General features: G+C 41.1%; 1 protein-coding gene across 3 annotated transcripts in view; it reads left to right on the plus strand.

The window, feature by feature from the left end:
* The window catches only part of ZHX1 (zinc fingers and homeoboxes 1), a 28,078-nt gene extending 14,655 nt beyond the window's left edge, over window positions 1-13,423 (plus strand). Inside the window, exons 3-5 of one of the 3 annotated variants that reach the window (XM_050915847.1) lie at window positions 2,650-5,760; window positions 5,858-6,024; window positions 11,962-13,423. In XM_050915847.1, the coding sequence (XP_050771804.1) occupies window positions 2,864-5,488 (2,625 nt within the window). In that variant the 5' untranslated portion in view covers window positions 2,650-2,863 and the 3' untranslated portion in view covers window positions 5,489-5,760; window positions 5,858-6,024; window positions 11,962-13,423. Of the gene's footprint in view, window positions 1-2,649; window positions 6,025-11,961 lie in introns of all 3 variants that reach the window. The other 2 variants (XM_050915845.1, XM_050915846.1) reach the window with 2 other exon arrangements.
* Window positions 13,424-14,014: the final 591 nt, after the last annotated feature.

Consider the following 14,014-nt stretch of genomic DNA (forward strand, 5'->3'; position numbering starts at 1 on the left):
TCCTTTTAAAAAAAAAAAATCTTACATAGCGTAGTCAGAAGAGCAAAGATGCAGCTTTCTTTTTCTGAGACCTGCTTGCATCAAAGAAACATGTTGCTCTGTTGGTAAACAGAGGAGGGATAGGATAATCTGCCTGTGCACCATGAGCGAAACTGAACCACAGCAGAGATGTGATGCAGAGATTTAGCTAAAAGGCTGCAAGTGATGCAATTGCACGTGGACCTTTAGGCTTACAGGCACTGTGAATGCTATTGGGTAAGTGAGGGGACTGGAGAAGAACACTTACTGATTTGTTGGACAGGTTTCCCGTTTTATTTGTTATCTCCAGCCTTATCTCGAGCATGCTTCAACACTGCATGTTAGGTCAAATGTTGCTTTCACTTGTGCTCTGTGCCATCCCAGAACAGGACCTTCAGCAAGCACTTACGCTCACTCAGGCTGCCCTGCATATAGATCCTATGTGCTGTGCTAGGGATGAGGCACTGCAGAGTACCGCAGTCACTTTTCAAACTGCACCTTCAGTCAGCAGAACTAGCTGTTAAGTAGCTTTTGAAAATGGGCATTTCTGGCATTTTTGAAATTTTACTTAAGATCGCAGAAAGATTAGGTAATACCACCCAGCTCTTCCCCAAGAGCATTGCTCAACATTGAGTCTTGGCAGTTGTCTTTCTTTTGTCAAGAGCTCTCTAGCCCCACAGAGAAGCAGTACGGTTAATAATGCTCTACCTCTTGTCCCTCAGGACACCGAGACAAATGGATCCATTTAGCTTTGCTTCATGGTTCTCTCACTGCAAAGATAAATGAGATGGCCTGCAATACATACTTTGTATATACATTAAAATAAATATCTTTTACACTTCTGTGCAGTTTGACAGACTGCTAGCATTAACTTGTGGAAGAAGGGTATCTTTCAACTTCAGTACTATTAAATAATTGTCATCCCAGAATGATGATTACCCACGATTTATTGAGCATTGTCAGTGTCCTTAATGCTGTGTAACCGTATCCTTGGCATAAAAAGCCTATCATGTCAGGCTGTGCACTTCGGATGTAAGCCCAGAAGTAGTGCAGAGAGTGACTGTTAAAAACATTTGGGGAGGATTTTTATGAAAAAGTGAGGTGAAGCACCTCTGTTTCAAACAGAGCTTATGGAGCAGCACTGGGTGGCAGCTATGGATGAACACTTTTGTCTTTTGCCTAAAGAAAAAACGTGAAGCTAAGAATTATTTATCTTCCTTCCTGTCCACAACCTCTGCACTCCCATAATCAAAAAGAAAGAATCATTTTATCCTACAGTGAAAAATAGTATTTCTTTTCCCCTTCCCATTTCTTGTAACTGCCTTTCTTCCTTTTACACTGTTCTTTTTCCTTTAAGACTTTGTCATGAACAAAGCTGGCCTTCTGTTTTTAACCTGTTACATGCTGTTCCCTTTCTATGCCTTCTGAAACAGCTACTGAGTATTCCCCTTGAACTTCAGCATGCCCCCACTTTGGGAAGTAGATGTTGTTCCACTGTCTAAAAATTCATGTATCTATGGGATTTCTGGTATGAGAAATCAGTGTCTGATTTTTATTTCAAGAAGAAAACTATGACAGAGTTTATAACCCTCTGCAGAAGATTGTGCATCATTTCCAACAGACTAGTTGTGGTCCCTTGTGGGATAAAATTCACTCCAGTCTATGCTGTTTAAGATTATATTTATTCTCTGAATTTCTGTAGGCCTCAAATTTATTTGGTGGTACTTTAGTTTTTCTTAGAAATGGACAAGGAATTCTAAACAGAAAATACATAATTTTGTTTGGCTTCTGCTTGCTATGTCAGTCTTTAATGCTTTTTCTCTCTGGTACAGTTCACACAATCAATCATGTCCCTTTTAATGCATAGAGGCATGAAAGCAGATTTTAGTTAATTGCCATGTGCTAGCAATCAACTTTTATTGGTTTGGGATTAGTCTTCAATTGGAGAATGACATTTGGGGAGCTAGGAAGAAAGGATAGTCATCTTTTGTCTGTCAAAGTGCCTTAAAAAGGCATTGTTTTGCCTGTTTTCAGACTTGGGAGAAAGGCCCTGCACATGCTCATGCTCGCATATATAATGCAATAGAAAAACACTCTAAGCCTGCCTTTTCTGGGACCCTTCACAACCTCTGACATGAAAGACATGACAGAGTCAGTAGTGGAGATGTCATACTGGGGTTGAGTTTGTGATAGGAAGGACTTGAGCTCACAGGCCAGCTGAGAGAAGTTGTCATAGCTTAGGCAAAGCAGTCCAAAGGCAAGGCTGCAGAAATTATGTAGGACAACTGACCTCAGCATTGTGCCAAGAAAAAGGCTTCTGAAGAAAGGGAAACAGTCAGAAAGTTGCCTGTTTTACACCATCCTGTGTTTTATGCCTTTCAGTGCATTGACACAAACTAAAACAAATTTCAGCCTGTAATAAGTGGATGAGATTTTGCCTTTCTTAACTTAGCTTCAAATAACTCTTTTTAGAATGGGTTTGCTGGTTTTTGGAATGCGTGTGCTTGTTTCAGGGGATGAACAGTGGCAGATTGAACCCCAAAGGACTGAATTCCCTTAAGCCAAAATATGTAGCAGAATAGAAGTTACTCTTTAAATTGAACTAATTCCACTGTCTCTTCTTTGCTACAGGTGGTGGATGTGGACTTTAAAACAGTGTGTCTCAACATTTCATCCTCAACTATCTATTTTTAATCTGATTGCACTACAAAAGAAAAGCTGCTAATGGGATAGATGTTGAGACTTTACGAGAACTGACTTGAAGTACCGAAAGCCATTATTATTAATCAAGAGCTTGAAGCTAAGTCTGTATCTGACCAGTCAGTATCATTTTCACATAACAGGCATGGCAAGTAAACGAAAATCAACAACACCGTGCATGGTCTTAGCCAACGAGCAGGATCCGGATCTAGAAATGGTGTCAGACTTGGAGGAAGGACCACCTATACTTGCGCCAGCAGATAACCCTACAGCAGAGAGCGTAACAAGTGATGAGGATGTTCATGAGTATGTGGATTCAGACAATCAGAAAAATACAAATAAAGTAGAAGGTGGTTACGAGTGTAAATACTGTACTTTTCAAACTCCAGATCTCAATATGTTTACTTTTCATGTGGATTCTGAACATCCCAACGTAGTATTAAATTCATCCTACGTTTGTGTAGAATGCAATTTTCTTACCAAAAGATACGATGCTCTCTCAGAACATAATTTGAAGTACCACCCTGGAGAGGAGAATTTTAAATTGACCATGGTGAAACGTAATAATCAGACAATCTTTGAACAAACAGTAAACGATCTCACTTTTGATGGGAGTTTTGTTAGAGAAGAAAACACTGAACAGGCTGACTCTTCTGAGGTCCCCTCATCAGGGATCTCAATTAGCAAAACTCCTATTATGAAGATGATGAAAAACAAAACCGAGGCTAAACGTATCGCTGTTTTCCACAATGTAGTTGATGACATTCCTGGTGAAGAAAAGGGAACTGAAAATGAGCCGAACTCTGAAGAAGTAGTAGAAAACCCACCACCGTCAGTTTCTGAGTCAAAAGTGAGCCATTCAGTTGTTTGCAGTGCAGCAGATGTGGCCAGTGCGGTAGTGACTCCAGCACCAGTGCTTCAGCCTGGGGTGGCACAGGTTATAACAGCTGTTACAGCTCCACAGAACTCAAACCTGATTCCAAAAGTCCTAATACCTGTAAATAGCATTCCAGCCTATAATACTGCTTTGGATAACAATCCTCTTTTGCTTAACACCTACAACAAATTCCCATATCCAACCATGTCGGAAATCACTGTTCTTTCCACTCAAGCTAAGTACACAGAGGAACAGATTAAAATATGGTTTTCTGCGCAGCGTCTGAAGCACGGTGTGAGCTGGACGCCGGAGGAAGTGGAGGAAGCAAGGAGGAAACAATTTAATGGCACAGTGCATACTGTGCCACAGACAATTACTGTTATTCCAGCACACATTTCCGCTGCTAGCAATGGTTTACCTTCAATTTTACAGACATGCCAAATAGTTGGTCAGCCAGGACTTGTTCTCACTCAAGTTGCAGGTGCAAATACGTTGCCAGTAACAGCCCCAATAGCTTTGACTGTAGCGGGAGTCCCAAACCAAACACAGTTACAGAAGAGTCAGATTCACACTGCTCAGCCTATTGCAGAAACCAAACAAGTAGCTGCCGTTCCAGCCCCTCAGCCTATCAAAAATGAATCCGCACTGATAAATCCTGACTCCTTCGGCATCCGAGCAAAAAAAACTAAGGAACAGCTGGCAGAATTGAAAGTCAGCTACCTTAAAAATCAGTTTCCTCAAGATTCAGAAATTGTTAGACTTATGAAAATAACAGGCCTGACTAAAGGAGAGATCAAAAAGTGGTTCAGCGATACACGCTACAATCAGAGAAACTCAAAGAATAATCATGGGATTCATCTCAACAGTGATTCATGTGCCACCATTGTTATTGATTCAAGTGATGAAATGAATGAGTCCCCAACGGGAGTCACTCCGCAGAGCAAGTCATCATGGAGCACTTTTCCTGATTTTACCCCACAGAAATTCAAAGAGAAGACTGCTGAACAGCTGCAAGTCCTCCAAGCAAGTTTTCTTAATAACCCTGTCCTTACTGACGAAGAGATGAATAGGTTAAGAGCCCAAACCAAACTGACCAGGAGAGAGATTGATGCCTGGTTTACAGAAAGAAGGAAATCAAATGTCTTGAAGGAAGAGGGAGCTGACTTGAATGAGAGCAATGCTGGCAGCTCAAAAGAAGAGGCTGGAGAAACATCTGTGGGAGATGGAGTGGCAGGAGCAAAATCAGGGTGTTCCACTTCAAGCAAAACAGGCAAAAAATCACCAGAGCAGTTGCACATGCTTAAAAGTTCCTTTGTCCGTACTCAGTGGCCATCTCCACAAGAATACAACAAGCTGGCGGAAGAAACTGGGCTCCCAAGATCAGAAATTGTGAGCTGGTTTGGAGATACTCGCTATGCCTGGAAAAATGGTGGATTGAAATGGTATTATTATTACCAGAGCGCCAATGCAAACAGTCTGAATGGCCAAGGCTTTGCAAGAAAGAGAGGGAGAGGAAGACCAAAAGGGAGGGGGAGAGGGAGGCCTCGGGGGAGGCCTCGGGGAAGCAAGAGGTTAAATTGCTGGGACAGAGGTATGTCTGTCATAAAATTCAAAACTGGAACAGCAATCCTGAAGGACTACTATATGAAGCACAAATTCCTTAATGAGCAAGACCTCGATGAACTGGTAGCCAAATCTCACATGGGATATGAGCAGGTCAGAGAGTGGTTTGCAGAAAGGCAAAGAAGATTAGAACTTGGAATAGAGCTGTTTGATGAGAATGAGGAGGAAGACGAAATGCTGGAAGATCAGGAAGATGAGGAAGAAACAGATGATAGTGATACTTGGGAACCCCCCCGACACGTTAAGCGTAAACTTTCAAAATCCGATTGACATGCAGTTTGGGATTTGGGGGCCAGAAACCTATGAATTAGGTTTGATGTTATGGTGAAGAGCCAAATGATTTTTCATGGCCTTCAGTTTAGCAAGCACCTGCTTAGCATCTTCCTTCCACCTAAAAGAACATGGGCAAGATGCTACCTGTGCAGGCAACAAGTATTTGCTTCCTTGCTACAAGAGATGGACATCCTCAGGCCTAGCCTAGGACATGGGGTTACAAATCGGATCCAGTTCAGCTCCTCCTCTTCCACGTTACTGATGGGAAGGTTCATGTTCATCATTCACGTGACTGCTTCTCAATACTTAATTGCCTTATGTTGTTTAATTCCAAAAAAACACTGACGCATTTTTTCGTTGATGTAGGAGAACATTGCCTGCTCATGAAGGAGGAAAATACAAAAACCTAAGATGTCTTTTTGCAAACATCGCTTCACCTGAAAGGTTTCAAGGCCTGGGTTTATTTCTTAAGGAAAGAGTTCAAAACAAAAGAGAAGGGGAAAAGTGTGACAAAGGAATCAATGAACCTAGGGGTGAGGATTGCTTGGTTTAAGAAAATGAGGTGATATTGGCACCTTTTGTGTATCTTCAGAGTGTTTTGGGTTTACAGAACTTGTGCTGAAATGTTCCTTGTTGATAATTATGAGCTAACTGAATGAGTCTAATGCTAGAAGATGCTTTTCGTTACATTTAATCAGTGTATCCTACATCAATTTAATTTAAATGCCTGACAGACTTGATGCAGTTGATAGTAACATTCGTTTTTAGCTTGTGCATTCTTTCCTTTGTTGGAAATGGTAAGAAAAGTATGTATATTTCTAGCTAAAAAGAATAATTTCTTGAAATCTTACACTGAATTTTAAGGTAAACGTGAGGTGGAAACTGCCTAAAAGTTGTTCAGAGTTGCTTAGGGTTTTGTAAGAATACACAGATACAGAGACGAAAAGCGTCTTCGGGTGCTAGTAAGAAAGATTTTCAAGTAAGTTGTGGCAATGATGATGTTTAATTGTCAAAAAAAAGTTACATGGCTTTTAGACGGTTAGGAATGATGAACACGCTAGTGTTTAATTGTTCTTCAGCGATAGCCCAGTTGAATGATTTGTGCACAAGTTTAACCTAAATTCATCCTAACAGATTGAGCTCACCACTATGCTGATTGTTCTTAGGGCTGCTGGGTGAACACACTTACTTTTAGAGGTGGTTTGATCTACCTGAACTGAACTCCAGAATTAGTTTAATGTGATACAAAACATCTGCATCTTGAATAAGTGTCTTTAAAACAGAAAAAAAAAAAAGGCAAGCCATTTAGTCTCAAGACATTCAACTCTACTGAGTTTGAATTAGCAACTTAAAAACAATGGGCCAAATTCACAGAAGTTAGTTTAGGCAGATGTCTGGCATCCTGGAGAACTGGTACTCTAAGGAAGAGTAGTTTGTGTTCTTGCTACTGTCAGTCTGTATTTTTTAGGGATAAGTTACTTTATATTTAGATGTCAAAAGATGGTGATGAATTGGTGCTGCTGTCGCCAGCATTGTCTGCTTTTACGTTGGCACTAATGGAAAGGATGCTAGCAATCTCCTTTTGCACATCTGTCAGCATCTTCTCTGTAGGCTTCTGCATCTGATGACCAATGAGAGACAGATTAGTGTAGAGAAAATGTGTCCTAATGTTTCCACATTTTCAAGAATCTAATCTGGAATTACTCTTTCTTCCTCACTGTGATAACTGTCAAAAGACCAAGAAAGTCCTTTTAGTCATCATTTTCTGAAGCAGAGGAGTCCATGTTAGATCTGTTTTTCATACCTGATTGTGGGTGAAACCCAGGTCAAAGCAAGAAAGGGAGTAACGTCTGACAAAAAAAGTATTGTTAACTCACCTTCTTCTCTGGACACCTGTAGCTGCCTTTCTGCTCCCAGATTGAACAGGCTGCCTGAGTTGCAGGAGGATGTTCTGTGTGAAAGCCATTTACCAGGGTGAGCTTTTCTGACTATTTGCAATTGCTGGAAAGAAAAAGGCAGTGACTTTTGGTGTGTGACACGAATTTGATGATGAAACTATTTCCTGGCTTCCAAGACTCAAATCGGTGAGGCACAAAGTGGCCGGCGGTGCTAGAGAGGACTAGCCAAGAATCCCTCGGTTTAACTTTGGAGTGGGGGAGAAGCAAAACTGTGTTGTCAACGTATTTCATTGGAGTGCTTATGACTCTGGATGTGAGGTGGTGTAAGAGAGATTAGGATCTGGCCTTCTCAGCATTGACTGCTACATGTGGTTGGGAGGTATTCTTGTTTGGCTTGGTAATGGTATGGATGAGGCTGTTGTAGATGCCAGCAGATACAAGAAAGACTCGTGTTAGCTTCAAGCTCCACTGGGAATACAGGGTCAAAAATCAGTGCTTGCTGAGTGGGAAAGGACAAAGCTAGTAGGGAAAGAGATACTATTTTTAAGTTTCCAAAAATATTAACGCAAATCCTTAAAATCCTTGGGAATATGCCTCTAGCAAGCAAAATCTGGAGTTGCCTTAATCCTTAAAGTTGACCCAGAATTAATTTTCTTTCAAAAAAACCAACCAAAACCACACCCCATCCAAGGAACCTGTCCAAATAAACATCTCCATTTTTTGTTAGCAGAGACTGCATTTAGGTTAGTATTAAATCTGACCTTCTTTAAAAGATGGGAAAAAATAAAGATCCAAGTTAATAATATGATTAAACTGGGAAGTTTTCCATTTTGGCAGTATTCTGTTAAATAACACTCAGCTACAATGGTAGGCCTTAGCACATCTGGTCTGAAAAACACAGGAAGAGGAAATACATTGTTTATCTGACTAAATATAGTTGGATTGGACATCTTCTTTCAGTAAAATGGTCAGAGATGGTGGCTGATGTATACTGGGCCAGATTTTCAGTTGTTGTAAATATTACAGTTCCATGTATTCCACTGGTTATATTAGTATTTACAGCCCACTGAGGAACATCCTCTCTTTGCAGAATATAAAATTTAAATTAAACCATGTGCTGTGGGTCGGCTAATGAGAGATGCAGAGTACCCACATTTCCTTTGGGCCACATGCGCATTTTAAGCCTTTCAGTTGTGTCAAGGATGAGAAAAATCTGGATGGGTTCAGCCTGAAGACAGCAGTTGTATGCATTCATTATTGCTCATAATCTGTCTGTTACTTCTGTTTGAACAAACAGAGTTCTTTAATTACCAGTTTATTTCATGTTTACAGCATGTGTATATTTGCACTGCATACTGGGAGAGAGGGAAACTCCTTCCGGAGGCCTCCCGCATCAGGACTGACAGGAGAAGCATTGGAAAGAGCTGTCAGCATGCTGGTCTGTTTTATCTGTGAATTGTGGTCGTGGCTGGTGGGAACTCAAAGCTACTGGTAACGCTGGTTTAGCCCAGATTCATCTCAGCCAACCTTAGCTGCTGTGCTCCTTACCTAGGTGCCCAAGGCACACTATATAGTCACCTGAGAGAAACAGAAATCGCCTGGTGGGTGGAGAGGATACAGCGCCTTCTCATTCTGCCATTTACATGCGGGAAACTTCCTGAACTTAAGCACATCAGCAAGTGTCTTAATTTATGATGAATCTGAGCATCGCTGTGCTCAGCAGCAGTGCACCCCTGCAGCCTGGCTCCCTCTTGTAGCTTACGCACACCTGCAGGGTGTTTTGGAAGCCACTTCGACTGAGCTACATTGATAGTGGGGAGGGAAGGGGCAAGAAAGGGAGAGTCACTGGGGTGAGTGTCCATGTGGGGTTTTGTTGATTTCCCTGTTCAGTGAAGAACTGTGTGTAGATGAGCCTGTGGTATGTTTTCTGTATTTCTGTGGAGCTTCACCTCTTAGATTTGAGGTAGTTATAAGCCAGGCTTCAGTGATTGTCATTGACACCGAGATGAAGAAGCTCTTTGATCTTGCTCAAATCTTACCTCTAGGTATCTGGTTTGTTCTCAGTCTTCATTGGGAGCACTGTTTCAGAATTCAGCTGTGAGCACCCGTTCCTTTAGAGCTAAGGTAGAGCTTTCCTCTTTCCATCTGCTGTTTCTGCCAGGAGTACCTGATCTGATGATGCTAGTTACTGCTGTGTCTGGAATTCAGCTAAAGAGAGAATAAAGATAATCCTGTGCCAGAATGGAGAGGGAGAAGGGCTAAAAGAACACAAGCAGTGTCACAACCGGGTGAGGCATGCACCGTCACTGTATCGTGCTGCTGCTTGGCATGTTTTGCTCGTGCTTCTGAGTACAATGGAAGAGCACGGTTCCATCTTAAACAGTGCTGTCTTCCCAGTATCAACCTCTCAATGACCCCAAGGTTAGCGTTTGTTGTAAAAAGGAAGTCAGACCTGTTCCTCCCTGGAGGTTTGAATGAACTAACAGAGTGCTGGCTTGTAAGAAGTGGAGAGAAAATGCAGAAGCTTGAAGGCTCTTGACTTTTGCTTGCCCTTGCAGAATTCACTTACCTAAAAGTTCATAAGCAAAACAAGTTTTACCCTTGCTGTTCTGGCAGAACAAGTAAAGTATTGCAATCACTCATTTTTAGCACATAGAAATCTCTGCTTTGTTTTGAAAGCAAAGGAGAGGAAAGATATCTAGTACCTCATGATCAGAATTTAGTGGATTATCTCTGATATGCTATAGTAAATGAGGCCATTCCCTTTTTTAACCTTGTCCAGTACCATTTTAAAAACTTTTTTCATGATGTTGTATGCAATATGGTGTCTGGCTGTAACTTTGATTATTGGGAAGGAAACTCTTGCAATGTCCGCACATGACATGAAATAATTTTTCTAATGCATGATTTGCTGACTTTGGGCAAAAGCCTACTTTCTTCCTGCTCGTCAAGGAACTCTTGAGGCAGGCAAATGCACTCCCTTCCTCTACAGAGCAGAAAAAGCATTTCTGGAGCCCATACAAAGTGATCCATGGGCTTATGCAGTCCCCATAGGCCAGAAAGCCCAAAGATGCAGACACTCTCTTCCTCCTCCGTTTTCCTCTGAAATGAGAGCACAGCAGTAACTCTGACAACTAGTCTCTGGCTGCTGAGTAACCAAGCTGTAGTTTAAGGTGGGGAGCATTTTCCCTTTTGCACTTAACAGAGCACTGTGTATTCAGGCTGGGTATCAGTATTTGCTTCTGTAAATATGACAGTATCGATCTGCATCCTCCACCTGAGTCCCGTATCTGTCTATATTCATATCTCCCAAGGAGAGAAGATAATCTTTAAGCTTCTGTAATATTAAATATCCCTGCCCTAACCTGAATGCACAAAAATAGAGTGCGCAATGAAATATAGCTACTTTCTTTGATTTAATTTATTTTTTCTTGGAAAATAATTTTGCCTATATTCAGTAGTAACGAAAAGATAGTATCAATGATCAGAGAGCAGTAAAACTGTTGAGAGTTGTTCATAATGCCTGGGATGATCAAGTAAATTAGAGATGGGAAGGGCTAGTAGAGGGCTCAGTTCCCTGCACTGAACAGTGCTGGGTTACACCTGTATGCTCCATCAAGCTTGTGATATCCTAGGATAAGTAGATTTACCAAGTAGCATGACACAAACTTACTGGGTCAAGTTACTTGAGGTTTGGTGATGTATTAAAATTCTGTAGGGAAAGATTTTAAAATGCACGTTGTAACAGAAAGTGAAAAATCCCCTTGATAGCTACTTATACACACTCAATAGCTCAAATTTCTGTATCGTTTTCCCACTTTTAAAAAGGGAGATTTTGAAGCACAGGTGGTTTACAGCCAGTATTTTCAAGTTTAATGGTCTGAGCTTTTGGGGGTTTTTCTCCTTCTGCGATGAAGAGCATCTGCACTTTTTCCGTGGATAGTCATTGCAAAAACGACTTACGCAACATTGTAGAGTGGTAACTGAGGATCCTGTAGCACTTTTCATGAATTAAGGTGAGATTTGTCTGATTGCATGTTGATGTCTGCATTTGAGCAAGACACCGTAGCTAGTCAGTACACCTAACGAATGCAAGCCTGCTCACCCTGCATGCCTGGAGTTGGGCAGATGAACTGTACCCTAAACTGCATGGACTGTGACACGTGGCTTGCAGGCAGACACTGACACTACAGATGTCAGAAGTTAGGCGAGATGGGTCGTCGCCTGGGAGCGTGCTGGCTGGATGGCAGCACTGATCTTTGTGTTGTGGTTAGCAATGGTACTTACCTCTGCTTCCGACTTGATGCTTGTTGGGAAGTGTGAGGCCTTTTTTTGTTGTTTTTTTCTTTTTTTGCCTTTTTTTTCTAGAGCAGGTAGCACTACAGTGGTGGATAAAGTAACTGATCCTTGGTTATAATGCTGTGGCATAAAAATGATTTGGGGTTTCTCAAGTGTTTTAGAGATAAGGTTACTATATGAACATTGGACCGTGCATAACTTAAAATGTGTTAAGACATATAATATTTGTGTCCCAGTTGATGAAAGTATTTCCTTATGCTTATTCAATACTAGATGCCTATCATGAAACTTTCCCTAAAGAATCTGCTAGAATGACGGAAGATTCAAGTCTTCATCTGGGATACGAAATGATCAACCACAAGAGCTCCATTATGATTTCGAAATGTTCCCCTGTCTCCAGTTCCAGCTTACAAAAGTGTTTCCAATTTTGCATAGTTGGCTATCTGCATGTATGCTTACAGTCTGTACAGAAATGCACTAAAATGAGTTGCCCTACCTGGGAAGGCTTTATATTGTATAGAAGATGTGGCACTAGGTACTGCTCTTCATGTGCACAGGAGAGTTAACAGGTGTCGATCTCGTTTACAGAAATGATGGCGCTTTGCAATTTTCTATAATATATTGCAATATATTTAAATGTCCTGTTTGACATGTGAAATGAAATTAAGTTAATGCATTGTTATGTATTTGAAGTATGAGGAAGACGATTCACTAACAACCAGCAAGGTTTTTAGAAGGTGTCCAGTACGTAGCCGTCTGTGTGATCTGTCTGGTGTATGTGATGTTAAAGGAAGCAACAATACTGTCACTGTTTAGAATGAAGAGTTTCTTTTGAATGATGCAATAGCTTACAGTGTCTTTCCTTTGTAGCTGCCCAATGTGGTGAAGGGGAAGCAATTCTTGAAAAAGTTCAAGATAACTGGTTAACTGTGAATGGGCCTAATCTTTCGTGAAACCAAGAAAATTTTTGGACACACACAGGACTTGAATACTCAAAAGGATTGGAACTTAGTGTTGTGCCAAAGTTAAACTACTGCAGTTGGCAGAAGTTCTGCACTGTAAATAGAAGACTGATTAAAAGACAGCTTGTTAAAAAAAAAAATCAAATTTTAATACAGTACATTTTTATTCTGATACATGATGGAAACATTCTGTTTTAGACCTTTTTTGAAGAGGCTTCAGTGACCACTAGATTTTGTCCTCTTATATTTTGTTTGGCCTAATACTATATGTTCTAGTAAGATGGGCTTTATTGCCTGTGTTCTTTGATATGTGATTAAGCTTATAGCTTTGAGTGACCAAACATTTTACAGAGTAAAAGTTCTTAGAAACAGTATAACATAACTGATATTTCTGTGTCTTATTTATCAGGCTCTGCACAAACTTGGAAAGTTGTGCTGGACTTGTGCAACTCATATATGGGAACGCAGCATACTTCTGGATATTACAAACCTAAGCCTTTGTGGCAGTACTGATCTTGTCTTTGGATTTATTTTTGTTATTTTTTTGAGGCAAAGAGACGAATGGATGCTGCTGTAAAATATTTGTAATATTGCCATTATTGCTTTCCGTAGCAATTATTGCTTTTGCTTCAACAGATAAAGAAAATAAATCAGAGATAGAAAAATCCTAAAAGACGCTGGTAGAAGAAAGGATCATGTGGGAACTTCTGAAAATAAACTTTGTACCAAAAATTTGAAAACAGAAATAATGGAATAAATGTCTCCTTACTGAGTGCGTGTGGTTTTAAGAGGTGATGTGGAAACCAGGAACCATGTCTGTATGAAAATGTCACAAACCAGATCTTCTCAAATGTCTTTTTTCCTGTTACACAAAACTGAATTTCACTGATTCCTCAGATGCAGTGAATTTGGAGAACTGGCTTGGCTGAACAGCCAGTGTGAGGTCAGCTTCACGTGCGAGTCAGTACAGCTGCTTGTTGCTGAACTGTTCTGCTGTGTCAGCAGGCCAGGGACGTTCATGTGATTTTTCTCATTAAGGCAGATGCTCTTTATTATCGCGTTTAAAATATTTGGGGTGTGAAGAGTAGGGGCGAGTAGGAACCACCTCCCCGCTGAAGTCCCTGTCAGTTGGACATCATGCTTTGTGGCTGCTTTTAACATGTTCCTTTTCCTCAGAGAAGAAGGGTCTGAGATGAGCACTTTCTGGTGAGCTCTGCATCTCTCTGGTGAGCCTGACTTGCCGTCACTCACAGAAGCTCCCCGCCGGAGGCAGTGCCGCCGTCTTGCATTGGCATGACTCATCACACCCGTCTACTTCAACTGTTGCGCTGCAACTGGAGGGGCTCGAGACCCGGTCTTCCGTG

Source organism: Gymnogyps californianus, chromosome 2, assembly GCF_018139145.2.
Source record: "Gymnogyps californianus isolate 813 chromosome 2, ASM1813914v2, whole genome shotgun sequence".
NCBI lineage: Eukaryota > Metazoa > Chordata > Aves > Accipitriformes > Cathartidae > Gymnogyps > Gymnogyps californianus.